Source organism: Brienomyrus brachyistius, chromosome 17 (assembly GCF_023856365.1).
Source record: "Brienomyrus brachyistius isolate T26 chromosome 17, BBRACH_0.4, whole genome shotgun sequence".
Classification (NCBI taxonomy): Eukaryota; Metazoa; Chordata; class Actinopteri; order Osteoglossiformes; family Mormyridae; genus Brienomyrus; species Brienomyrus brachyistius.
Genome location: NC_064549.1, coordinates 9,076,990 through 9,104,988, shown reverse-complemented (window position 1 = coordinate 9,104,988; position 27,999 = coordinate 9,076,990). Strand labels below are relative to the sequence as shown.

At 45.9% G+C, this 27,999-nt stretch overlaps 3 protein-coding genes across 5 annotated transcripts in view; 2 read left to right on the top strand and 1 right to left on the bottom strand.

The window, feature by feature from the left end:
• Positions 1-23: 23 nt before the first annotated feature.
• sars2 (seryl-tRNA synthetase 2, mitochondrial) lies at positions 24-9,943 on the bottom strand. Its single transcript, XM_048981061.1, has 16 exons — positions 9,447-9,943; positions 8,668-8,763; positions 8,449-8,478; positions 7,866-8,006; positions 7,325-7,379; positions 6,810-6,873; positions 5,842-5,947; positions 5,147-5,194; positions 4,488-4,596; positions 3,564-3,609; positions 2,973-3,060; positions 1,890-2,002; positions 1,702-1,795; positions 979-1,071; positions 376-441; positions 24-291 (listed from the first exon to the last, which is right to left on the bottom strand). Exons 1-16 carry the CDS (start codon positions 9,714-9,716, stop codon positions 151-153), a joined length of 1,560 nt encoding a protein of 519 aa, XP_048837018.1. The 5' UTR covers positions 9,717-9,943; the 3' UTR covers positions 24-150.
• A 77-nt stretch (positions 9,944-10,020) lies between these two features.
• Positions 10,021-15,320, top strand: si:dkey-260j18.2 (uncharacterized protein LOC325231 homolog). Its single transcript, XM_048981045.1, has 5 exons — positions 10,021-10,563; positions 10,923-11,076; positions 11,176-11,254; positions 11,464-11,691; positions 12,128-15,320. Exons 2-5 carry the CDS (start codon positions 10,923-10,925, stop codon positions 13,593-13,595), a joined length of 1,929 nt encoding a protein of 642 aa, XP_048837002.1. The 5' UTR covers positions 10,021-10,563; the 3' UTR covers positions 13,596-15,320.
• Positions 15,321-19,724: 4,404 nt separating this feature from the next.
• slc5a2 (solute carrier family 5 member 2) overlaps positions 19,725-27,999 on the top strand; it is an 11,877-nt gene continuing 3,602 nt past the window's right edge. For 2 of the 3 annotated variants that reach the window (XM_048981033.1, XM_048981032.1), the window contains exons 1-13: positions 19,725-19,898; positions 20,084-20,155; positions 20,467-20,571; positions 20,685-20,744; positions 21,002-21,106; positions 21,444-21,549; positions 21,798-21,878; positions 22,331-22,560; positions 23,808-23,943; positions 25,207-25,314; positions 26,577-26,727; positions 26,958-27,126; positions 27,684-27,899. In XM_048981033.1, the coding sequence (XP_048836990.1) occupies positions 19,755-19,898; positions 20,084-20,155; positions 20,467-20,571; positions 20,685-20,744; positions 21,002-21,106; positions 21,444-21,549; positions 21,798-21,878; positions 22,331-22,560; positions 23,808-23,943; positions 25,207-25,314; positions 26,577-26,727; positions 26,958-27,126; positions 27,684-27,899 (1,683 nt within the window). In that variant the 5' untranslated portion in view covers positions 19,725-19,754. Of the gene's footprint in view, positions 19,899-20,083; positions 20,156-20,466; positions 20,572-20,684; positions 20,745-21,001; positions 21,107-21,443; positions 21,550-21,797; positions 21,879-22,330; positions 22,561-23,807; positions 23,944-25,206; positions 25,315-26,576; positions 26,728-26,957; positions 27,127-27,683; positions 27,900-27,999 lie in introns of those variants that run through there. The other variant, XM_048981034.1, reaches the window with a different exon arrangement.

The window sequence follows — 27,999 nt, the reverse complement described above, 5'->3', positions numbered from 1 at the left end:
CGGAAATGAAGATTACGACACAATTTTAAAGGCGCGAGTTTAAATATATTTACATGATTAGACTGGTCACACACTTTAGGCATCCCTGCAGCGGAAAAGGTTTTCAGTGAGCCGGGTAACCAGAGGTACTGCTTGGGTCGCTCATCGCCATCATCTCAACTCGGGGCCAAGATGGCGAATCCGACTTGGTTGATTTGGTCCGACATACTTCAGTGGAGCAAAATTGGGCTTCTGGATGACTTCTGATTTCATGTAGGGTTGCAGGGCATGAGGTATTCGTACAGTACCATCCTATGGGGGGGCACATGCCGTCAGCTCATTTATTATTCATTATACCACTAATGTTGTCAAACCTGATGCAGGATAATCCCATACCTTGTTCTGGTGGGTCTCCAGAATAGCGATGACGGTGCGAGGGATGGCCACAGCGGTGGCGTTCACCTGGGGTAGCGGAAACGGACGGCCCACATGTTACGGTCAGCCAACGCGGCATTCAACTCGCAGCGGCAAAAACTGTTTACTAGCATGGCTCTGCAGACTAGCTGACGCAGTGAACAATGCTAATGCTAAGCTGCATCACATAGTTAAGTTGGGGGGGGGGGGCTACGTGCGCGGTTCAGAGGATTAGGACTTTAAGCCAATAATCCGGAAGACTGCTGGGTCGAATCTCAGCATTGGCAGAGCGATTTTGCCACTGGGCCCCTGAGCGGGGCCCTAACCCGGCCCCACATCTGTTCCAGGGGCAGCGAACCTGCCTTCTGAAATTGAACACCACTTTGGTTAAAAGTGCCTGCTAAATTAATAAAAGGGGACGTATTGGTGGAAAGCAGAGATGCTTCTCGCTGCAGGCCTGTACCACCCCTTTTTCTCCATGTGAGAACAGATTTATTGGGGGAAAAACAGATGCTTTATTATTATCTGCTACAATCCCCCTTGTGATAACAGACGGCTCTCATACCCCCCTACGGTGATTCTTACCGTGTGGCCGTAACGCAGGCCCCCCCCCTCCCCCTCGTACAGGATGTTCAGCCGTCGACTCTGGTAGTCCGTGCAGTTGGAAGCGCTGGAGATCTGAGAAGAGATCAGACGCTTTAGCCCACAGATGACCTCTGCGTATCTTATCTGTCACGATGAGGCCTGGGAAGCAGAGGTGGGGGGTGGGGGGGTGGCCTGCCTGTGGTACCACTAAAACTTTGGAGATTGAAGACCTCGGTGCCTCCACTGCGTCACCAGGCCAGCGTGATGCCTACTGCAGCTACTATTCTGGTTTTACTTCCCCAGCTCCACTAATGAGCTGTGAATCCCCACGACGACATAATGCACAGCTACTCTCTACCTCGGTACATTTAGCAGACACGTCGTCCAGAGGGAACTACACACCGATGCATACAAGTGTAGCACTGCACTACGCACAAAAGGTCAGACACATGAATACAGTTCAGTAAATCACGTCAATCTGAGGCAACCTTAAGTACAAATCTGATAGGAATAACGTGCTGTATGATGCAGAAAAGTACTTAGGACAGTTTCGCAGGGCTGGGCATGAGTAAAGAGAGGAGAACCTTATAAATACGGCAAAACTGGGCGGTTTTGACTTGGTTGGTTTACACTGCTGCCTCACCCCTGTGGGATGAGGCTTTGAGTGTCTGGCATGGCTACACATGTGTGGAGCTTTTACATATAACAGCAGCCTTTCCACACCTCGCCGTAGCTGCCTCGCCCCGGCATCCAGGCCTCGATGTCGAATTTCCGATGAGCCGGGGGCCCTAGTTCCTGGGTGGGCATGTCCAGCACTCTGCGGTGGGGGGAGGGGGGACGTCACTACCCGAGTAGCAGAAGAAGCAGGCAGAGACAGATCGCACGGGGCTAAGCAGAAAGGTCAGTGTGACCTGTAATGAAGCTCCAGCGCAGAGAATATCTGCTTCTGCAGAGCGACGAACTCCTCCAGCAGCTGTGAACTTTCCTCGCCGGTCTCGTTCGCCGTCACCCCGAACATCTCCACCTGCACGCAGAAGGACCAGGAAGAGACACGACGATCACCGGCTACCACTGCTGGCAAACGGCGAGCTGAGGAAATGTTTACACAGAGTCTACATTCAGTTCATTAAAGCACGACGACGTGAAACAGGACGTCCCCGGGGCGGCTGTATTTGCACATACTAGCTTGATATCTCCTGCCTGTAGTTGACCACCGGGCAGCATTTTTCGTGTCGTTTTAGTAACAACTGGTGACCAGGCAACAGCTCCTGCTCCCAAGGGGAACTTCACTCAAACCCTTTTAAAATTAATTTTTAATGTTTACAACAGCTGTCTCTATTCACTTTAAATTCCCTATAAATATTAATATTTGTTCATTCTTGCCAACTTAATGGACCTGAAGAAAAAAACTTGTGTCACCATTTTTGTGTTTGAACAAACATCCGACTAACACACACACACACAATTTTCCACCACAAACCTAGATTCTATAGCCTACTACACACCTAGGCTATCGTAAAAATTTTTATACAAGTAGAAAGCATATACTCCGAAACAACGATAAAAACTACAGCACAGTGAATACATATAACAGTAACTTAGTTATTATTGAGTATTATGAACAATACACAATTGTATGTGCTATACATACTTTTATACGGCTGGAAGCGCAAAACGTTTGTCGATACCAGCATCACCACAAATACGCGAGTAATGCGTATGCGCTACGACAGGAATTTTTCGACTCGATTAAATTGTAATCTTTGAGGACTCCCGTCGTAAATGTGGTCCATTGTTGACCGAAACATTGTTATCCGGCGCAACACTAAATCAAAGGAGTGAGATGTAAATGACCACTGACATGCGAAGGAATCAAGCAATGAACGGGCTACCACCCTCAACGGGCTACCACCCTCAACGGGCTACCACCCTCAACGGGCTACCACCCTCAACGGGCTACCACCCTGAAGGCTGTGAGCACGGCCCATTCTCACCTTGTTGAACTGATGGACTCTGTAGAGCCCCCAGGGCTCTCTGCCGGTGTCCGTCTCTGCCCGGTAACACGTGCTGCAGCATACCGTCCTACGCACACGGACACTCCGTCAGACTCACAGCTAATAGCCACTTTGGCAGCGAAAAGCTCGTCGGCCACCAAAAAGGAACAGTCCGCGAGCGAGATGCTGCCATTAGCGAGACTCAGCTGGGACAGGCTAACGGGCAAGCAGGTCGCTACACAGGCCGTCCAGGCGGCGCCTAGAAAACTCCACGGAGCATTTGCTCTGAAGTGTTCGCAGGCATTTTATGGCTGAGTAAGACGGGGCAAGAATGTTGTTAAATCGAAGGGTTATTGTTACGCTGCTTAAAAGGGTTTCATGGAGTTTGAGAAGGAGCAGTGCTGGGCGAAAACCCCGCGTTTGTTAAAGTTGCATCAGCAGCACCGCAGAAGCAGGAGAGGAGAGGCGTCGGCAGAGAAAACGCTGCGGCAAACGCTTTTCATGCACGCAGGTGCAGAGCGGAGGCCCCTTCCTCCACCACGGCGGTGAGAAATGGCCCCCACAAGCAAATGGCAGCACAGTGGGACTCACCTGACTGGCAGGTCCTTGCTGTTCACAGCATGATCCATGAAATAACCTGTAAACAGTTGCCGGGAGTGAATAATATTTCCCCACAAACAGCCTGCTTCCCTGGACAGTTACAGCATAACCATAAACACAACAGAAACAAAAAGCCTTAATCCATCGTGCCTGAAGATGAATACAGGCACTTATCTCGACAGATTTCTCCCAGAGCTGTAAGCTAAGAGACCACTCTATATTTAAAAAAAAACCTGCATTCTTAAATCCTGGTTCTGCTAGCAGGTCGGCTATGCTCCAAGACAAAAACTTTGAGCCTGGAAGCAACCTGAGACAGCAGTACACAAGAACAAGGCGAAGAAGACAACGACAATGACCAAAAACCCTAAAAGAAATTGTTCTGTCACCTTAGACTAGTGGTCTTCAACCCCTGTGCCTGGTGTGAATCCTAGGATAGTTGGAAATGTTACCCTAAATGAACTGACTTGACAGAGGTAGATCCGCCTGTTTAAGATAAATATTCCGGATAAGAAGGATAGACACCGATCCGCTTTCCACAGCTGCTTATCCAAGGCACTGACGTGGGAAAGGTATCCCAGGAGACACAGGGAAAGGGTGCCCTGGATGAAATGCTAGTCCATCACACAGTGACACACTATGGGCAATTTAGAAACACTACATTTAACTGCATGTCTGAATGTCATGGCAGGCAAATCCATAGTACTAATGGGAAAACCCAGAAGACAAGAAGATGATGCAAGCTCTACCCATGTTGGGCCAGATATTGAACAACCCTTGAGACTAACTAACCATGACAACTCCACAGTGGCCTGAACCAGGTGAGTCCAACCCTAACAGATACTGATGGGTGAACTCGACTGGGGCACCTGGGGGAAACGAAGGCTGAAGACCCCTGGCCCAAACCGATGTGCTCACCTGCTATGCCCACCTCACCAGTGCCAGCCAGTCGGAGGTCAGGGTAGCGGGATGGGTCCAGGGAGTAGGCCTGAGATTGATGAGCATGGGGCTGCATCCCACAGCCTTCCTGTGAGAAAGAGGTCGGTCACCACCACTCACAGTAGTACCGCTGTGGAGCGTCAGTATAGCAAGAGTACAGTGCATAATGTCCCTAGAAGAACAGATGCAGCCAGCTGCGTATTGGCCGATGCGTCTCTCCTGCATCAGTTGGTCACTGAACACCAATAAAATGATCAAACTGCCAAGGCTTTGGATAAAAGGCATCTAGACACCTTTTCTGAATGTATTTAGCATTGAGGTATGTCAAGAAAATGTCTAATGCCTGACATATATTGCATTAAAAAGACCAAGAAGGCAACTAGGCTTCGGGTTACTGATCTCTTGCCTACATGCATGTTTCTCAGTACCAAGAACACAAAGATCATACTTGTGGTCTTGGCAAGAGCAGTTTTACCAACACCCAGGTATTTTTACCGTCCTCCGTATGCAAAAACACAAGTATGGTCAAGTTTGTCTATTGTGAAACCTCCCATGTTTCTCACACTAGCTCTTGGCGATTAACATGGAGACCGGTGGCGGTTCTGAGCTCATGCAAAAGGAAGAAGGCATGTACTCACAAACACAGCTGCTTTCAGCATGTCAGGCACAACCATGGGGACAAAACCCTGTGGAGGAGGTCAAAATGCACAATAGTACAGGCTCATCTTCATGCGATCATTCTCAGAAGCCTTCTGCATGAACTAAGACTTCATTCATCTCCAAGTGTCAGCTCCTTCCCTCTACTCCTCATATGTAGTAGACTTTTGATATCAAGGCAATTCTCCAAAAATACTATGGCAATGTCAAACAAAGTATTTAACTGACACCACTTTTCTTACTTTAACATGCTGCTATTCTGGAATCCCCCTGAAACATCCCAACACAACTCAATGCAACTACTATCATAAACATAACAACTTTACAGTCCAATTAGACCTATCAATGCCTACGTGTGGTCATTTCTGTTGAATGAACAGGGTGGTGCCCCTTATGTACCTGGTAACATAACTGTACTTTGTCACCTGACTAGTTAGCATGTGACTAGTGAGTAAATTCCCAAAACTACCAAGTAAAAGGCTTTACAGGTGATAAACATTCCCAGGCTTTCTAACCAGTAAATAGTCCTTAAAGAAACAGACAGCCATTTGTCTGAGGAAGCTGCCTCAAGACAAGCCTGCAATGGTCACTGAGGCCAATTAAGTTGCAGGCATTGTGATCAAAGACCCCGCCCCTAAACTCAAGGGACAGGTACACAGACACCATCCTTACATACCCTTTGTTGAAGGAAGTCCAAAACAAAGTTCTGCAGAGCTGTTTGGAGTTGGGCCCCGGCTCCCCGCAGATAGTACGACCTGTGACCCGATATGTGAGCCAGACGTCTGAGTGGGAGAGAAAGGAATGAAGACGCTAACAGTATCAGAACCAGTATCATCATCGCATCTATTGTCAATGCACATGTGACACTCATTATGCCAATGGAGCCATTTAGCTGAACAGAAATTAACTTCATTTCAAAGCGGTTGGTATGTAACAGCCATAAAGGGATATTCCTACAGGATGGCGGTCGTGCTATTAAGCTCTTTCCAAAAATAACCACTGTCCACAGCTTAAGTTCATGCCTTTTGCGTGTCTGAGTCAAACTAGTAACAGACAGACACCGACCTGGCATCGGATCTGGCAAACAGATACAGGCAACATTTAAGCGATTTTCTCTGATTCTCGACCTATACGTTTCATTCAAACAGGCCGGGAATATATTTTCAAAAATGGTGTTCTGTTGCCAAAACCACAATATAAAAGAGATAAAATAGAGGAGGGTACAGAATGCATGAAGGGAAAGAGATGTGAGACAAAGGGGTTCCGTGTCTGGGAGCACAATTCCGACCAGAACCAACAAAACAAGCTCATGCAACTTTAACGAGCAGTCGGGCAATGTCACCCTCACAAGCGGCACATTGTGTCGCACGAATGAGCCACGACAAACTCATCAATACATCCATCCATCATCTATCCATTCATTCATCTATGCATTCATCCGTTTTCTATAACCACTTATCTAGTGCAGGAACACAAACAGGAACTGCACATTACTTTAAGAACATGCTTCAGGTTCCATTTCAAGTACACCAACGGAACAGCGCGTTACTCAACCACACCGCATTTCAGTGTAATTAACTTACTGCACCAAAGTAATGGGCAAGAAAAAGAGGGAGAGGGGATGCAGTATCGCTGATCTCTGACCTTTGCCTGATAAGGTCAAGCTGTTCTCCAATTTCCAGGTGCCCTTTCACTTTGAAGTCAAACTCTAGAGTATAAAAAAAACACGGCCATATTCACATCACACAGTAAACAATGGATTATTAGTCAGCTCAACTCGGCAAGTCAGACAGCCCTGGTCTTTGTGAACAGCGCCGTTACCGTCTGGCCATGATAACGTATAGGAGCCAATTAGGGGAAGAAAACTACACCTGCAGGCCAGGTCACGAATCTCTAAATAAAAGCTGGCACAGCATGTCTAGACAGCATGAGAGAGTCCAGGCAAGACTAACTGCTACATCTTTTACTAGAGCAATTTACATTCAGCCAAACACAATCTTTAAATGTTTAATAGGCATGATTATAAAAGCTACATTCTAAGTTTGCCCACATGGACTTCTGCCTGAAACTGAATCACTGACAGGAAATATGGGGTGACGGAGCAAACACTGAGAAAACATGGTGTTTAAGACTCAAAGCAGCACTTCCGGTAACCTTACCAGGTTTCTGGCCAACCAGCTCCACTACTTTGGCGTGAGTCTCATCCCCCTCTGGCTGAGAAATAATAAGGCCATCAGTGTACAAGCATGAATCGCCCTGATCGGTGCAGCAAACAGGCTGGATTTACATGGGATGGAAATCTACATTCCTAGCTTTAACGGGAAGGACAGGAATAAGTTTCACAAAAAAATTATATTATTTCCAAATCAGTAAGAAATCAGTCATTTCCAATCACATTTTACATTGATCTGACAGACACTTGACTACAAAGCCACTGCTTGACATTGGGCAAAGGTAGATAGTTCATGTGCAGAAAGTAAAAACCCAGACCAAGATTTCATTTCAACCAACCAGTTGTTTCAATCAACCAGCCAACTGGATGATTGAAACAAAATCTTGGTCTGGATTTTTACTTTCTGGATCTGGATTACCCCTGACATTGGGGTATATGTAAATGCATCAGGGTTCATCAGATAATACATGTTTTTCCTCATTTCCATATTCCAGTGTCTCTCAATACACGGGTGCTTCAGGCTTTACCACACTAGGGTGCGTAGTGTTGGGTAGAAGCAGGGCTCGAACAAAATGCTCCATCTCCAGCTCAGTTTCCTGGGGGTATAGTTTGTTTAAGCTGTTGCGGATCTCTCGTCCTTCTGCCCTCGCTTGCTGGTATTCTGGCAGCTGAGAAAGTGAAATTGGGTGTTACTGAGCAACCTCGATTCAAATTCTCAGACTGCAATTCCAACATCAACACCAGGGGGCTCTATTGAGCCATCAAGTGCCCAAAATATACAAACCCTCAAAACCAGATCCAACCCCCAGTAAGCTTTTCATCAGTTAGTTTTACTTAGCTATTAAATGAAAGAATATAGGGGATTTACACTATACCACACACATATACATATTTTATATAGGAGTGTGTGCGTGTGTATATTATATTATACATTTAATTTGTATTAACCAAGGAAAATGCAGAAGAGGACGCCACATGGCTGAAAAGCTCTATGAAATAAACCCAAAAAGACTCCAAATTCTGCTCGACAGACTTCTGGAGGAGCACGGGCCCAGTCATTAGGACACAAAAGTAGGAAAAGAAATCATGAAGTGTATGCAAATCACTTACAGCAGGCAGCATTTTCTTGTCATACTGATCCTGCAATGAAAACAATTAATCACTTGCAAAGCAACAGGTTCCATTAAAGTATCAAATGACAACCACTGCAACATCTCTAGAATTCTATTGCAGGATTAAAACAGATGTGTTATATGTTAAGTAAGGTATACAATCACGTAAAGTGTAAGCTTTGCCCTCTCGTCGTTGACAGATATGAGATACACAGACCACTAAAGCTCGGACTCTGGTGCTGATTTCTATCTTCTTCTGCTCCAGCTTGGCAATCTCCGCTTTCACCTGCTGCAGCTGCTGCCAGACTGACACCTGCAAGAGAGTGAGTCCCACACCAGAAACATTCAACACATTAACACTCTTGCTTTTCTCCTACCCTACATAATAAGCGAAGATGACTATATGTGAAGCTAATTAACCTAAGCTGGGAAAAACTTTTTCGATAACTATATGCAATCGAAATATGTCCAGAAGGGAATATATTTATAATAAAATACTGAATATTAATCAACTCAAATATTTACTTTAAATTCTACTTAAACAGTCTACTTAGATCATCAAATGTGGAGATGGACTAGCATACAAGTGATCCTGGAAGCAACTGGGAAATGTCTTACACGACAGACATTTTAATCCAATTTTTCCACACATACAGAGCCTGATATTTCAGAGATGTAGGTCAGATTAGCAGGTCCCCTTGTAAACTTGAGTTAACCTTTTAACCTGAAAGACTATATCTACTGCCCCTCCCGTCAAACTAAATTCACGAGTACCACATTCAGTTTACATGCAAATGAAACCACGACCCCAATACCGAAACCACATACTATACCGATCAAAATATACTCACAATACTTACATGATACTACACAAAATACTATGGAAACACAGACCACTATGATTACTGACTATACTGCTACATTTCAAGCATAATTCACATAACACACATGCATTCAGACAGATACAGTGTAAAAACGGCAATGAGTCAAACTCACTATCTCCGGAACGTCCTCCCCTCGAAGTTCACCTTTTCTTTTCTCCACATTAGCGATGACTTTGTCAGTCTCTTCACAGACATATTGCATATCCAGCTGCGGCTTATCGCTATACCCATCCCTAACATGCTCGTAAAGGCTACTCCGCAGTCCATGGGCACGACGGCGTGAAAGAACAAGAGCAGAAGCACGAAAGACTGGACGCGAAAAACTCGATCTCAAAACGCCGCATGTACCTACACGAATTAACTTGCCGAAGTGGGCCGCCATTTTTAGACGGAAACATGTAAATTTAATAATGGGCGGAATTACAATGACAACCTATCAGATTTGAGAAACCGTTAACAGTGACAGCGGTGACAATTATACGTCCGGTAACATAATTTAAGGGCTGCAGTTTAAGCAGAGGCTCAACATGCTACCATACATGTCTGCAAAGTCAAATGCAGCATTCTACCAGGAGAAACACATATACCGCCACCGGACGTTCTTCCTCATACCGAACTATACAGCTGGAATGGGAACAAACCCAAAACAAAACGTCACTTCCGTTTCCGGGATCAAAGGCCAGCCAATCGGGGAGGTGGAAACCCTTCAGTGTGGTTCCGACATGACTTGTGTGTCGTCCCCTTCATGGAATTAAAGCGTGTGCTTGTATTGCAGGCTAACAACCTAAGTTAGGTACCTGGCGCTTTCAGGTAATGTCGCATCCACTTCCGCGTCAGTGTAATTCACAGAGACGTTAAGTCACGGCTTTGGTAGAAAAGGAAAGAGACGAGGCGGGGGACGGGAGTGTCTGTGCAGAAGGTGCAGGATACAGGAGCTGTCAGAAAGGGTACCGGGCCAGCTGTTTTACTTACATGTCCGTGACATAAGCCTTATGAGCCGTGATGCACCGGACAGTCTCAATCCGGGGCGAGTCGGTTGTAAGGCGACCGGACAGCGAGAAAGACGGTCGGCCGCACCAATGTTTTGTCCAAATGACTGAAATTAAATCTGCCCAGTTATTTACGGACTTACCGTTACTGTGAAGGATTTAGAAAGTTGACAGGAGGAAGGGGGGCCGCTGACAGCACGAAGGAGAAATTAATTACCCAGCTGACGTCAGTTGACCAGGGTAAGGAACTTGAAAATGTCAGGTGCTTCTTCATGTGAAGAGGTGTGGCTTCTCGGAGATGTCATGCAGTGTGTCTCTCTTAAATTGTTGCTACCTTTTTCCATTACATGGTATCCTTCATCTTCATCCACAAACTTTCTATTAAATGATGTGTTTGCCTTTCATTTTATTATTAGAATATCTGTAAAGCTTGTACAGGTAAGCTTACTTACAGCTCCGTTTTCGCACGTTGCCTGACATATGGAACATAGATGTCATCACACTGTTCTCAGATGTACCCTGTGACTAGCCACTCTGTTGCATGATCCGGTGAGTGATAGACTTGACTTTTAAGTGATGGAGGAATATAACTGTGGCAGATGAGCACCATGCGGGGTGGGGGTGTGACGTGGAAACCCCAGCCCTGGCAGGACGGCAACGGTGGGGGCGGTGAGCCACTCTCAGACAGTGACTCCGAGGAAGAAGACTTCCCTGATGACAGCACCACACCCCTGGGGGACTATGTCACACATGGTAAGGTGGCACAGATTGCATCTAAGTATTTGTGATCGTAGCAGCATTTTGGCTTGATCTGTGGTCAGATCTCTCCTCCTTTCTCTGCATGTCTGCCAGGGCTGAAGCAGCTCCTTGATGCGCAGCAGCTGTGTGACGTGACTCTCTTAGTCGAGGGACAGAGGTTCATGTGTCACAGGTGAGTCTATATGGGACTGTGCATATGGGAACATACTCAGCCAGACAGGCCTTGTTGTGTAGCTGTGAAAGTCACAGTGAATGTCAGTCAGGCGATTTTGTTGGCCGACTCAAACCACAAACTGTACACTTCATGTTCAATGTTGTGCTGCATGCTGCAACACTCATTGGGTTACGGTGGACTGAGATATTTTTTATCTTTTCTTTTAGAGTTCTCCTGGCTGCTGTCAGCCCATATTTCCGTGCCATGTTCACCAGCCCGCTGGTAGAGTCCCGCCTTGCCGAAATCAGACTAGAGGAAGTCACTCCTTCTATTATGGAGACAGTCATCCAGTTTATTTATACCGGGAAGGCGGGACTTAGCTTGGAAACAGCGGAGGATTTGTTTGTGGCGGCCAATCGGCTCCAAGTGATGCCCCTGCAGGAGCTGTGCTCGAGGTGACCGAGATGAACACCTAGTAAAGAGACGTTGGGCTGAGAAAGTGCACTGAGACACTGATTCCTTAAAAAAACACAAATCGTTCAGGTTCTACAATCCTGGCTATTAATTGGCCACGGCATCTTGGTAACACTAGTGGTTTCACTGATAAAATGAGGCTGTTGATCAAGATGGGGGGAAGAGTGTAAAAGAATCGCTGAGAAAGTTAAGCTCACCTTGTTTGTTTAGGAGTAAAAGTCATGACACATATCATGTCTGCGAACCCCTTTATCTGAAGTGCTGTGGAAGAGCCCACAGAGATAGGAGACTTTGTGACTGGTATTTCACAGATGGTCGGGTTCACGAGAGATCACCGTGACGCAGTCACTGCAGGGTTTGTCTCAGCGCAGAGGCTGCTGCTTTAGCTCTGACATGAAGCCCCATCCTCCCGTGCAGGTTCCTGTTCGAGCACCTGTCGGTGGAGAACTGCCTGGGCATGTACTCGCTGGCCCACTCACATCACGACCAGCTGCTGCTGCGCGCATCGCTGCGCATGGTGGCCCACCATTTCCCCAGGGTGGCGCGCCAGCGCGACTTCCTGCTGCTGGATCCCGGCACCCTGGGCAGCCTGCTGGCCTCTGACCAGCTGGGTGTGGAGTCGGAGGTGGAGGTGTACGACGCAGCCCGGCGCTGGGCGGAACACCAGCCACGACAGCGCTACGCACACATGCCTGCCCTCCTGCGACACCTGCGGCCCGGCCTTCTCGCCCCTAAAGAGAGCCGGCGGCTTACCCAGGAGCTGGGCGTCGGCTCCGGCGAGGGCTTTGGAGGCCCTATGCGTCCCCGGGAGGGCATGTTTGAGAAGAAGATCGTGTGCGTGGACCTGAAGCCCCGGGAGGATGAGTCGCTGCGCGAGTCCGACTTCACAGTGGACTGCTTTGATCCCCCCACTGGCAAGTGGAAGACGCTGGCGGCGCTGGGATCGCTGCTCTGCCCTGGCTGCACCGCCGTGGGGAGCCGGCTTTTTGTGGCGGGGGGCATTTTGCGGGGGGACCAGGTGTCATCCTCCGTCCATGAGTACGACACGGTGCGGGACCGCTGGCTGCAGCGCCCCCCGCTGGCTGAGCCACGGGCTATGCTGGGCCTACTGGGCTGTGGGGGAACCTTGTACGCGCTGGGTGGCTGCAACCGGGCAGCGCTGCTGGATTCCTGCGAGAGCATGGACCTGACCGCAATGCGCTGGAGTGCCGGGCCTCGCCTGCCGCTCCCACTGCGCTCGTTCGCATGCGCAGCTCTGCGTGCCCGCCTTTACCTGCTCGGGGGTACCACCTTGGAGCAGAACCGAGCCATGGTACATTCCGGCGTGCTCATCTTTCACACAATCACTCGGTCCTGGTGTCGCGTGAGTCTGGAATCTGGCGCCACCTGCCTGGCCGGAGGGGTAGCGGTTAGGGGCGGGGTTTGTGCCGTGGGCGGGTACATGCGGGACGCCACTAACTTCCTGGATGGTAATTACACATTGATGGATCCCCTGGATGCCACTGGGCGTGTGCTTTTCTTCCGGGAGGGTCGGGGCTCTGGAGGGGAGCGGGAGGTGCTGGCTGGCGCCCTGGAGCGGGGCGGGGGTAGCGATCGGGCCCCCAGCCCCGTGGTGTTCCCCGGGCTGCCGCGGCGCATCGCAGGGGCAGGCGTTGCCCGCTGGAAGCGCAGGATCTACGTGCTCGGCGGGGAAAACAGCACCCGCCTCTACGACAGCGTGTACTGCTGGAAGCCCGGCTGGCGCAGCTGGGTCCAGCGGCGCGAGAAGCTGCCCGTGGACACCGGGGGGGTCAGCCGATTCGGCTGCACCACGCTGAAGTTCCCAAAAAAGCACATCCTGGCCCGTCTGAGGCAGGCGCAAGAGGATCACTCGCTGGATGAATAGCCAGGGAGCAATCGAAGGGTTAGTCTTGGGGTTAGGCAGTGCTGATCTTCGTAGCTGCTTAGCAGCCCTCATCCCACCAGGTGGTAGCCTGTGCATGGCTCAGTACTGAGTGAGAAGGCTAACCTGGTTCATCACAAGTCAGGCAGACTAATTGGTTTATTCACGAGCCTAGTGCTAGGCTGAAGATCTCTACTCACTGTGACCTGCTCCTCCATGGCTGAGGATCAGTGCTCCAGAGAATAACGCCAATGAGCCAAGCTGAACCGAATGGATTGTGACATCTAAACACTGGAATCTGAATGTATAAGACAGTATTCCGGACTCAAGGTGCTGGTATCGTGGCTTCAGACCCCTTCGCTTACAGCTTTGTGCACTAAGAGTAAATGGTTGAATGTGTGGTGGAAACCTATTATCTAATGCAGATTAGATTCACTTTAATCCAATGTGTATATACAGTATTTATACATTAAAAATGTAAAGTACATCGTTAACAGATGCTACTGTGATTATTATTTTTCTCTGCCAGGTAACTGTTCCATGTAAATATGCAGTAGTTCACCGTAGCAGAGAAATTACACCTCATTTTTGACCAGTCATCAAATTCTCTAGCTCTGTCTAAAGTTGTGTTCTAGAATATTTTTAAAGTAAAATAATATTATAATCATGGTTAACAACCATTATTATGTCTTTTTTGTAATACTTTCGGGAATGTTCACTTTTTAAGTAGCCTTTAGTATTTAATTGTAGTTAATTTCTTGAAATGGGAAATAAGTTGGATTAATTATTAGTAATCATAATTATGATGCATACAGATGTATAAAATGGACTGATTTTTTTTCCTCTTAAACTCTTTAGTTTAAGTGGGGAGACAGCGATATTAGAATCGTGTTTAATAGTATATGTTCTACTTGACAGAAGTCTACGTGACAACGCTCCCCCTAGTGGTCACCACATGCATAGGAGCTGTAAAATTCCTTAGGAATTCACACTCAAGCTCAGTTGTCAAAATCACTGCAACGGAGGATTCTGTTCTTTGATTTGCACTTCCTGGTCTTTTTCAACCATGGAGGCTTTTCAGGTCAACAAGAATACATTTTTGGGGATACCGGAAGCACCATTTTTAGCTAAGCAACTTTAATGAATGAGCGAATGAATTAATAACCAAAGGAGCTTGCGAATCGGCCACAGCAACATCGAGAGGTTGTGTTTTTGTTGTGCAGGACTGAAATATTAGGAAAAGTTCAGTTTCCTTTTTCTTTGTAAACTTGCCTGATCAATGCGGGTCATTATCTGTAAATGTCTAAGAACTGTGGAGTGTCATGTCCTGATTTTATCATCACTCTCTCCGAACTTGACCGTAGCTTTAACTGTTTGATTGCTCTTTAATAACTTTCGAGATCTCTGGGGTACCTCTGATTGTTTCTGGGCCACAGAGTAGCTGTGTCTGTATGGGGTTCTGAGTGTGTCCAGATTAGACTGGAAAATGTCTAAAGCGGGACTTGGATCCCGCGTTTTGACAAATGTATGACTGGAAATTACCCTCTCGCCTTGTTTATGGTTAATACTAGAGGAATTATTATCAAACGGCTGGTAACTTTTGCCCTTGAACGCCAGCATTGTCAAAGGGACTGATTGTACAGGTGGTTATGGCTGAATGCGTTTTAATTCTTTTATTTTAAGTGATATTTTCTTCCCTGACTTTCGGCCAATAAAAATATCAATGTGTTTGCTTATGCTCAGTCACTGACTTTTTCCAAAAAAATGTATACATTTCTGTGTTCTAACCTTATTCGCACACCTCTGAACACAGCTGTTATGTAGGTAATAATGATTCCGATAGGAAATTCTTCTAAAAAATGTTTGAAGAGTTTGGAAGCACCATGCAAATGAAATATTAATTTAGGTAGAACAATTGACTGGGTGGGGAAAAAAGCGAAGTCAACATACTATGTGTCTCATAACAGTAATGACATATTTAACGCAATATAGTAAATTATTTCCTGGTCAATTTATCATTCTAATAGTACTAGTAGTAGTAGTACCGATTCTAACCAGCAGGGACCACTGTTGGCAAATTTAATGATTTGCGGCCAAAAGCATGTGGACAACCCTGTCCATCTAAGGAATTCACTAATTAATCAACGGCACACATTGCTGATACGGGTGTATAATTAAGCACACAGCCACGCAATCACCAGCAAGAGATACTGGCAGCGGCTTGGCTTGCTGTCCAGACGAGGTTCGCGACTTCTAACCAGACGCCATCATTGTGACGAGTCAGTTCCCGAAATTTCTGCCTTGCTAGTGAAGTGAAGTGGAACCATCTGGAAGCAAGTTCGTATGCAAAATGGCAAGCTACGAATTTTTTTTTTTTTTTAAATCACAAAAAGGCACTTAATTACCTAGCAACCTGAATGGCAGCGAATCCCACAAGCAATGATCTAACATTATAGGAGCAGTTATAGCAGGAGAATGTGGACCGACCCTATATTAATACCCATGGTTTCTTAATGAAATATCGGACAAGCTGGAGTCCACATTCTTTTGGCCACCGAACGTGTCGGTCTCTGATACTCTGCATTTGCATTCCACATTACAGCAGATAAAAATATTTTTTTCAGTTCTTTTCTATGAAATGTCATCTTTGTCTTTTTATTTGTAAAATATTAATAAATGTACATATTTTCCAGTATTCAGCATGGGCTTTTATCTGGAAGACTTAATCTATTCATCATTACCATGGTCTTCCTGCTGATTTCCTGGTTGGCGTCATGGTGGCATTATGCCAAGCAGCTTGGAACAAGCGTCTTTTTCCTGGGCCTCCGGCTCCAGCTCGTCATGGGGGATCCCCAGGCTTTCCCAAGCCGGCCGAGGAGTCTGGAGCAGCATAATGGGGAATCCTCCAGGTGGCCCCCTAATAGAAGGCCAAACCACCTCAGCTGCCTCCTCGTGATCTGAAGGAGCTCTAATTGAGCTCGGTGGTCCCTCTGGATCCAAACTCCTCACCCTGTCACGGAGAGTGAGTCCAGCAACCATGTGAAGAAACCTCATTTGGGTCACTTCTACTGGGAAGCTGGATCCATTAGCCACACCTCACTGGTGCTGATGGAGGTAAGTTAGCGTCATCGGGGCAGAGGAGCTTCAGCCAGATATTCCCCGCAATCTCTGCCTGCTCATCTTGGCCCACTTGGCCTCCACATGCATCAAATCCAACTCGGTGCTTATTGGTTGATGTGCCCAGACATGATGTTCATTAAGATCAATCCACGGGATGAAACTCAGAAGTCTAATAATTGCCCATTTGGGCTTAAATCTGGGCAGAGGCGAGCATCACAGGTCCAGAAAGTACAGGTTTCACACCAACCAATTGAGTATGAAGAGTCTCAGTCACAGAGTTCTCAACTGGTTGGTTGAAACAAAGTCTTGGTTTGGCTTTTTCCTTTCGGGACCTGAATTATCCACCTCTGGATCTGGGATATCATTCTTCCCAGTCAAATTCCCCCAGCCATTTCTATCATTCCCCACATGAGCACTGAAGTCTCCCAGTAGGACAACACAGTCTGTAGGTGATTTCTCCCCCTGGTTTGAACTGCTTCCTCGCCAGATAGGAAAACATGAGATTCCGTATTTAATAAGCCAGTGTCCATTGCCAAGGTTTAATCCATCTTGACTGTTATCCAAAGGGCACTATAAGGAAAATAAATGATTGGATCCATAAAACAGCTATATTATCTCTTACTATATATTAGACTCGCTATATATGAAATTACATTCACATCCTCTACTAATGTTATTTCAAATGGTGACCCTTAAACACTTATTTTAATGCCTGTGTTAGCTTAAGTGGTTTTCTAAATCGACCTGGGATGTTTCAAGCAGAAGCTGTGTGTTTGCATATATATCCCACGTGAGTCCAGCCCAGATACGAAGCACACAGAACATGCTGGATTTTGGATAAAGCTCCATTAAATTCATTTGTTTTTACAGCGTCATCGCCTTACAGGGAAGAGCGAGGTCTTGGTTATCGACGGTACTCAAAAATGAAATAAAACCGCACTGGTTCAGCGTTTTTCCTCCCAGTTTTTCAGTTTCCAGCAAATTTGCATAAAAACTAGCATAACATTCTTCCTCTAATAACATTCCAGCAATATAATTGTTTTTTAAAAATGTAACTTTTATCGTTAGTCAAAATCAGAAAGGTCAATAGGACGACTTTATAGATGAAAAAATACGGAAAAAGCTGTTGTCAGTTTCTTGCTGAGCCTCTACCCAGTTACCACACTGCCAGTGTACAGTTTTCTTCCGTATTTTATTCTTCTTGGCAGATTTCATTAAGCCTTCAAACTGCCAGGTGGCAGTTCTCGAGTCTTTTCTCCAAAGATTCTCATGATTTTATTGACTGTGCTGCAGAAGTATGAATCACCCAGTCCCCCGGTTTTAAACATACCAAGGGGTGTTTTCCTCTGGCATCTGACCTACTTTGCTCCCTCATCCTCTCCCTCCATCTTGGCGAGCTTCCCTGCCCTGCTGAGCAGACGCACCCCCATGCTATAATGCTATAAGCCCCATGTTTAACTAGTTATGACTAACTTCCTAAAATCTTGGTCCATTTGATGTTTTCTTAATATTTCTGGCAAATGCACAGCTTCTCCCAATATTACTCACTGAATTGCTCTATGTCATGCTGCTGGCTTGCCAGTGCCACCACTGACCAGCTTTTTTCCAGCTTTCCCAATCTGAAACTACAGCCCCGTAATGATACACAGAGACTGGACCAGTTACTTATAGAGACAGGTGCTCATATTCTGAAAGACAGCAGTTTTAATTGCAGTAACTCTACTACATCTTCCCTCAACCAGAGGCAGAATATTGCAGTAATATCTTTGTATAAGCCCACATTCTGCAACAAAAATTGTGTTATATTGGTGCACAGCTTCAAGACTCGCATGTCTTTTGTCATTATTTGATTTGTTATTTCCTGACAAATAGGTATATTGCATCGTTTCTGGTTCAGGGAAAGGTATCATGCTCAGTAAAGCTATTTTGTTTTAGCTGATGTTGAGTGGTTCATAAAGTTGGCTACAGGACGCAATAACATAGAGCGTGGCCAGGTCCGATTTTCCTTACATTTTAACATTGGATTTTCTGTGGAACCTGACAGCTATGGTCTGAAAATGGAGCAGATGATTAACCAGCAGGCTGTTATACATTATAGTGGGTTTCTCTGAACGGCATCCGCCGTTCGGGAAATTTATCATCAAACCCGTCTATGGCTCCTCCTGCTAAGATCTCCAGTCCGTCTGATCTGCGCTCGGCACCGTAGAGAGCGTCTCTACGTGATCGACTCCTTGAATGAGTTTTCAGTCCACGGAGCTTGGAAGCGGTTACAACCTGTTTGCTGGCACTGGTGACGGTGTCAAGGTCACGCAAATAAGCAAATTCCGTTACCAGTCACCATAAACTCACTGATAAAAACACTATGCTTATTTTGCATGGACTTAGGTGGGCATGGAATGTTGCTGCTTTCTGTATAAAGCTTATTTTAATTTTAATGTCACTATCACATATGACCGAATTAAAGCACTAAAACACTGATTTATTTCCATTTTACCATGAAATATCAAGTATGTATTCAAGTATTTCCATACAAATCATATATAAAAACGAGGTACATATAAAGATTACAATTATGTTCAGCTTTTCTGTGTGTGATTTATAAGCTCATTCTATACTGGACAGTTTAGCAAAGGGATGATATAGAGGCTATAGGTATCGTCTCCTGGTTGAACCACCACTAGCTGCAGTTACATCCAAGTTTTGTCACTGTCTTGCGGTTCTGTAAGGCTGTTACATATTAAGAAGCTTTGCTGATGTGTGGATATTAGCCACTGTGTTAATTATTAGGGCTGTTTGTACATTTCTGTGTCATCCTCTTTTCTAGTGGCCAAAGGTTTCCACCTCTACCTCCACTCTTATTCTATCACCATCCCCCTGTCTCTTTGCAAATCTGCAAAAAATCCAAAGGAGATTCTTCCCTTATCACTCTGTTTCCTGTTTTGTATCAGGAGAGACTTGTTTAATTATTGTTTTGAAAGCCATTGATTTTATTGCTTCAAAGGAAGGACGTTTTTAGCAGATTTTCTGCTCTTCGTGGTTGTCATGGATCAAGGCATCTACGACACCAGGACCGAGACGGAGAAGCCGGCGTCTGAAAATATGGGCACAAAAGTGACTATCAACAACCCAGCCGACATCACCGTCATCGTCGGCTATTTCCTCATGGTCATTGGAGTGGGAATCTGGGTACGTCCATTATGTCCCTTACATTACAAGTTTGCTAGTCCAGGCATGACTTTCATGTGTATATTTGAGTGCATACATGCTATATTTGTCGTTAAATTTGTCGCATCATGAATATGACATTGGCGAGCCGCGAACCTACTTATTAGGACCCTCATTATGAGCAAATCGGCTGTTCTGTCTTGCAGTCCATGTTCCGGACTAACCGCGGCACGGTGAGGGGTTACTTTTTAGCAGGTCGGACCATGATCTGGTGGCCGGTAAGAGAACAAAGTCGAACGCTAATTTAATAATAATTCCGTCATAAGTTATTGAGGCACAACACTGTCCTGGATAACAGCGTCCAGAATGGTGTGTCACTTGTTTTAACAGTATTGGAAAGCTGTTGAAAGGTTCCATTCATACGGCAAATTTTTCCTTCCCCTTTATCCTCAAAAATTAATCCCATCCTTTGATTTTCTGCAGCCCTTTTCCTTCCCTTCTCCTACTGTACATCCTTAAAGAGCTTTAGCGATATGCAGCCTAGATGCCTCTGTTTCGTCGCCATTTCTCTGACTATTCCCTGTAACAGGTGGGCGCCTCTTTATTTGCCAGCAATATCGGCAGCGGCCATTTTGTGGGGCTGGCCGGGACCGGAGCGGCCAGTGGGATTGCCGTCGGGGGCTTCGAATGGAATGTAATTGCATTTCCCCTCACTAAGCCATAGGCTGAATCGGAATCTTACAAACGGGATGGGTGATAGATGCGGTTAAACATCTTCTTTTTCGTGTCCTAACCCTTCTTGCTCAGGCTCTCTTCATCATGCTACTGCTCGGCTGGCTCTTCGTTCCCGTTTATCTGACTGCTGGGGTGAGATGGATTATTAACGACAAACACTTAGCAGTACCTCGCTTACCATGCTCGAAAATGTTGTAAATTTGGTTGAAAATGTCATTTTCTGCAGGAGAAATGTGAAATCACAAAGTCCCTTAACTACTCCACTTGCAATTTAACTGTTTAGAAGGATCTGACAGGTTCTTTGGAAAGCATCCCATAATTTTTGCTTCTTTGTCAGTCCTATGCTCTGCTCTTCCCCTGTTTCTCCTCCTGTTGCCTTGACGATGCAGGTAATCACCATGCCTCAGTACCTGAAGAAAAGGTTCGGAGGTAACAGGATCAGCCTGTACTTATCCGTCATCTCTCTGTTCCTCTATATCTTCACGAAGATTTCTGTGAGTACGGCCGTCTGTCCGCCATAACGCCGATGACTTTCTCGGTTAAGGCAGGTCATGTGACTTATACAGCCAGGCCTTGTGGGAGTGTTAGAAGTGAAAGCAACATGTCAGCAGAAAAAGGTCTAAATAATAAAATGATACAATGTAATATTTTACTTTTTTATATTTATAAAGTCATACCAGGCAGATGTGGTTCCCATGAACAGGGGTAATTTTATTGTCCAGTTAAATAGCAGCTGTTTAAGACGGATTGATTTTATGAAAAAAAGGTGTGTGTTAGGTTTTAGCTCCTCCTCTCGCCCATTGCCTCTCTCCTTCTGCCTTTAATTCGCAGGTCGACATGTTCTCAGGAGCGATATTCATCCAGCAGGCTTTGGGATGGAATATCTATGTATCTGTAATTGCCCTGCTGTCCATCACGGCCTTATATTCAGTCACAGGTGACATCACTTTGAAACACTGATACTCTACTAGTCTAATGACCTGACGATTAAGCCTAATAGTCTCAAATCCTGACAAGCTCTCGTACATTAGTCTGAATATACTGCCAGTGGCTCCACATGTTAAATTTATTCTCATATATAATGGTCAAGCAGCCCTGGATATAGTGACTATTAAATAAATAAACGTGTCTATAAATCATGCCGACTCTATGCACTACATAATCAGCTACATGTTTACATTTTAGGTGGGCTGGCTGCCCTTATGTACACAGACACCGTCCAGACATTTGTCATCATCGTCGGAGCCTTCGTCCTCACGGGATTCTGTGAGTAACTCGCCAAGTATCAAACACAATAGCACACTGGGAAATATGCAAATCGGCTGTGGTGGGCATTTCCTTGACCCCGACTTTGAATTATTTAGACTGAAAAACTGATGCTCACATTTTTAAAGGAAACACACCTTTGCTAGCATGTTGTAGTAGCTCAGTTACTAACACTGCTGGCTCACATCTCCGGGGTTGTGAGTGCAGTAAACTGGTATCTCATTAAGCCGGGTAGAGTCCAGTGGCGGGCATAGCTAACTGAAAAGTTAGCTTCGCTAGTTAGCCGATTAGCGGAACCCAGTTCGCCACTGATAACCAAGTTTACACAGTTAGTGATTCAATAATGCACAGCAATAAAGGAAAACGGAACGATGGATGGATACTTACTTCTGCGAATAAGTGAAACACGTACATGCTTCCGACACGCCCCCTTCTTCTGTTGGAATACCCAGCCTTCGTGGAGATCGGAGGCTACAGTGCCCTGTTTGAGAAGTACGCCGAGGCTCTGCCTACCGTCACGCAATCCCCACAGCCCCAGCTCTACAACATCTCCTCGGCATGCTACCAGCCACGCAGTGACGCCTTCCACCTGCTGCGGGACCCCGTGAACGGAGACCTACCCTGGCCCGGAGTGATCTTTGGCATCGCCATCGTGGGCAGCTGGTACTGGTGCAGTGACCAGGTGAGCTGATGCCACCTGTCATGTACACTGGGGATATTAAGCAAGTAAAATATATTACAGTAGTGTTTCCCAATCTGGTCCTTGGGGACCCATAGATAGACCACATTTTTGCTCCCTCCCAGCTCTAGGGAGGGAGCAAAAACATGGACTGTCTGGCAGGGAGCTCAGAGGGAGAAAAAACGTGGACTGACTGTGGGTCCCTGAGGACCAGATTGGGAAACGCTGCATTACAGGCCTCACACCTCAAGGTTTCCAAATTCCACTACTGGTACTGTGTGTAGATGGTGCAGGTCCTTCCTCTGCTTTCTGGATTTCTTCTGCATGTCAAAGGCATGCAGTTAATTACATCAGTACATTAAAATTTCCCAAAGCGTGTGACTGTGCATTCCGCAGTGGGCTGGCATCCTACCCTGGGTGTCCCCTGCCATGTGCCCTGGGATTCCCCATTAAGACAGTGACATCATGACCCTGTATTGGATAAGCTGTCATGGAGGATTAATGGATGTATGAAAATACATGGAGGAGGTTAAACTGTGCAGGTGATACACACTGACTCAGTAAATTATTCAGGGCAGATGAATGGAGGTGGATTAAATGGATAAAATACAATATGAAAGGAAAAGACAGACACTTAAGATCCCAGCGGAAGTACCTAACAAATGCCCCTCTCCACAGCCAAAACACTGACAATAAATTATAATGCATCACATTAGCATTGTTTTTATTCAGTCCTTAAATGCACTGGCAGCAAAATACCACATAGCCATACTTGATTAGAATATTATATTAATTTGAAGCCTACTTAAACTTAATATTATTCGCTCCTGCTATGGCAAAGTAAAACTGAAGATCCATCCATCCATCCATTTTCCAAACCGCTTATTCTACTGGGTCGCGGGGGGTCCGGAGCCTATCCCAGAAGCAATGGGCACGAGGCAAAAAACTGAAGATCAGATTTCCAAAATTCACTCAGTCCATGGGGTATGTTTGCGAGAAAATTTGGAGTTTTGGAAATTTACCAAAAGTTCTTCAGTGGACAACAGGACAAGACAGAGTTTCATTTGCCAATGCAGTGACATGTGACGAGGAAGCCTGACTTTAGGTGAACGGCAGTCTCATCGCACAAACGATAAAAAAGTAGACTGAGTGAGTTTTGGAAATGTACTCCTCAGTTATTAACTTGAAGTTGCGAAGCTAATGGCACCGACGGGTTAAGTCTCAGGATGCCAACGCCTTTGTCCTCTCAGGTGATCGTCCAGCGCTGCCTGGCTGGCCGCAGCCTCAGCCACGTGAAAGCTGGCTGCATCCTGTGCGGGTACCTAAAACTGCTGCCCATGTTTCTCATGGTGCTCCCTGGCATGATCAGCAGGGCCCTCTACCCCGGTTAGTCCTCCTCACGGCCTCGGTCCAATCAAGCGGAAGGGTGACGTTGCCCAGGGCAACTTTTTAAACACATACTGCTGGGTAATGTTGCCGACCGATGTTGCTTGGGTACTTTACCATTGATATTGGCTGACAAATCTCTATTTGAAAAACTACGATTGGCAGTGGGCAACTTTTCACGATCATCCAGATTGAGATGAGTTGCCCTTTTGTCCGACCTGGTTGCCAGCATTGCCCTAAACGTGTCCTGCGCATCATTATCTGAATAATTCACCTGAGCACAAAAATCACTCTATGGTTGAACATGTCTTACTACCGGAGCCCCTTAATAACTGTAAATATATGCAATATTTATGTGACGGTTTTATTGAAAGAAAATTACAGCACAAGCAATAGTTACGATTTATGTGTGCTGCCTGGGATTTGAGCCCACAACCTTCGCAATATTAGCACAATGTTCTGTTTGATGAGCGACGAATAGCTTAGAGGTAGTGGTAACCTTATGAAATACAGTTGTAATAGCCCTTATTAAAAAGGTCACATCCAAGGCTACTGTAGCTTCTGGTTATGTAAATTAATATATCACGTAGCAGTGATACACTGGCCAATTTGTTTATGCCTCAGAGATGGTGTTTTATTGTTTTTCGTGTTATAAAGACAGTAGACAATAGACACTCCTTTTAGGGTAGGTTTACCACCATATAATGTTCTTTAGCTGCCCCTAATAAATGCACATCAGTTGGTTTAAATAGTGTGTTCTCCTTAATATTTCTTATTAAAATCTAGGGTGACCAGATAATCCAAGTCAGAGAGGACACTCTGTGGTACTTCAGGTTTTGCAAATTACTTTAAAACTGAAAGCCTCCAGTGCTTGGCTGAATAGCTCAGTTCCTCTTGTGCTTTTACTGGTTTGTTTCTTTGATTGAAAGACTCATCCAGCTGTTTCACATTAACATTAGTGACACATGCATGGTTATAGCAGACCGACCAATCAGCACGCAGCAAGAGCTGAGTGTTGAAGTGTAGTCCATGTCCTTTTCATTGGAATGGTACTCTACAAATCCTGTCCTAGCTCAAAGTGTAATCCCTGACATAGATGTTTCTGGTCACCTGATTAAAATTGGACACCCCCAGAAAAGGCTTAGCCCCGCCCCCTTTTTCAGAAATTTCTAGTGATGCCCCTGGGTCACTCTCCCATGTTTCAGTATGTTGGACAAACCCGGCCTCTGTGAACGTGCCCCCCCCCCCACCCTTTCTTGGCAGATGAGGTGGCCTGTGTGGTTCCTGAGATATGCAAGCGAGTCTGCGGGACGGAGGTGGGCTGCTCCAACATCGCTTACCCCAAGCTGGTGGTGTCTGTTATGCCTGATGGTGATGTAGTTTCAAACTCTAATGAAAAAACTCAAGGTGCTCCCTGCTACCTGTTTCGGAGACCTCTGCTGTCAACTCATGATGCAGCCGCCAGCCTTTCGATTGGGATAACCCCACCTGATCGACAAGAGCATTTAAATAGCATGGGATATGCCTGTGAAGTATTTGAGAGTCAAACACTGTGGACTATGCCTGTGAGGTATTTGAGAGTCACACACTGTGGCATTTGCCTGTGAGGTATTTGAGAGTCAAACACTGTGGGATATGCCTGTGAGGTATTTGAGAGTCAAACACTGTGGCATTTGCCTGTGAGGTATTTGAGAGTCAAACACTGTGGGATATGCCTGTGAGGTATTTGAGAGTCAAACACTGTGGGATATGCCTGTGAAGAATTTGAGAGTCAAACACTGTGGGATATGCCTGTGAAGAATTTGAGAGTCACACACTGTGGCATTTGCCTGTGAAGAATTTGAGTCAAAGAGAATGAAGGAAAAGCCTCCAGTGAGCGCTCAGCTTATGAGGGGCCTCCTTCAGGACAGCTGGAAAAGCATCCCAGGAGGCCACCTCAGGGAACTGGTGTAGAGGAGACAGTAGGGTCAGCCAGTCCCTCAAGCAGTTGGGGTTAAGGGCCTTGATCAGGGGCCCAATAGTGGGATCACGCTGCCGACCATGGGATTTGAACCAGCACCCTTCTGAGTCAATACATAATCCACATATGTGATTTTATAGTTTTGATGTCTTTATAATTATTCAAAAATGTGGAGAATAATACAAATAAACTTTTCTATGGGTGGGTGTGTCCAAACTTTTAAGTGGCACTGTATATGAGAGTCCCACACAGTCACTAAGTTTAATGTAGGAAGTGCTGAAAATTCAATTTTGTTCATATTTCTTCATTACAATTCAGGATCCACAGGTGAAACGTAAAAGTAGAATTACGATTGAAATATGTGGGCCCCCGACGTAGGGGCAGAAATTCTGTAGCTCCAGACAATGTAACCTCGGGGCCCATGTTAGGTGTCCTTCATGTTCCTCAGTAGTATAAATTATAATCTTTCATATTCTGGGGCCCCAAATAAAGTGCTGAGGTCCTGCCAGTGTATCCATGCCCTCTGATACCCCTGGGTTTACAATAAATAGATAAATAGATTAAGCCAGTGTCAAAATCACCGAGGTACATGTATGTGTCACCTTGCTCCCCCGATTCCTTTATTGCTGCCCTTCTTTCCTGGCTTCCCTTCCACATTCGGCCCCCCGCCCAGGCCTGAGGGGCCTCATGTTAGCAGTGATGCTAGCTGCCCTGATGAGCTCCCTAGCCTCCATCTTCAACAGCAGCAGTACGCTTTTCACCATGGACATCTGGACCCGTCTGAGACCACAGGCCCGTGAACGGGAGCTGATGATCGTGGGAAGGTTTGCACCTTCTAGCTGTGCGCGTGTGACTATCTTATTTCAGGATCAATAAACAGTGCCTATGTCTCTATTTTATGAAATTTTGATGTTAGAGATATATTAAATCAAATTTTTTGTCAGGCATGTTCAATCAAGTGATAACAGAAACTTCACCAGCAAAACTGTCATTTAGTGAATATTATTCAATATTATTCAGTGTCTCTTTCTCTCTCTCTCTCTCGGTTTTTCAGAGTGTGGGTGCTCTGCATTGTGTCAATCAGTATTTGCTGGATCCCAGTAGTACAGGCTGCCCAGAGTGGTCAGCTGTTTGACTACATCCAATCAGTGAGCAGCTACCTGGCCCCGCCCATCGCTGCAGTTTTCTTTCTTGCAGTATTTGTAAAGCGAGTCAACGAACCGGTGAGGGAAGAACCAGCAGCAAGTGCTTGGTGTTAAAAATTATGGACAGTACAGTGAGCAATTTCTATCATATGTGACAATGGACGGCTTCATTATTATTTCCAAAGTTAAGCTTTATCTAAGGTAGGCTGACCACCTAATCCATGTCAGGGGGCACTATGAGCTACGATGGGGTTTTTTCAATTAAAAAGACCTGGATTTCACTTCAGCACTGAGTTCTAGCTGTGTGCTGATTAGTCAGTCTCCTGTAATCATGCACATGTCACTAATGTTAATGTGAAACAGCTGGATGAGTCTTTCAATCAAGGAAACGAACCAGTAAAAGCGCAAGAAGGATTGAACTATTCAACCAAGTACAGGAACCTTTCGGTTTTAATTAAAGCAGTTTGTATACCCTGAAATAGCTCAGAGTGTCCCTAGGTGGTCACCCTAATCTAAGGACAATTTCTGTGTTACAGCAAAATGCATTAAAGTCATATTGACATTGGTGCCACTGTGGATTAAGGTAACATATTAAACACTAGCCTTGATTAGTTTTCTAATACTTCCTTTATCAGGGGGCTTTCTGGGGTCTCGTCGGGGGTCTGAGCATGGGGCTGTGCCGGATGATCCCAGAATTCACATTTGGCACGGGGAGCTGCCTGTTCCCCTCAGACTGCCCCCCGCTGGTGTGTGGCTTCCATTACCTGCACTTTGCAATGCTGCTCTTCCTCTGCACCGGCATCCTGGTGCTCGTCATCAGCCACTGCACACCAGCCATCCCAGACAGACACGTGAGCCCTCGCCCCTCCCCCCTCACCCACTAAGGAGCGCTCAGAAACACGGAACTGCCGTGTTATTGTACGTTTCACAGGCGTCTGACCTGAGCGACGC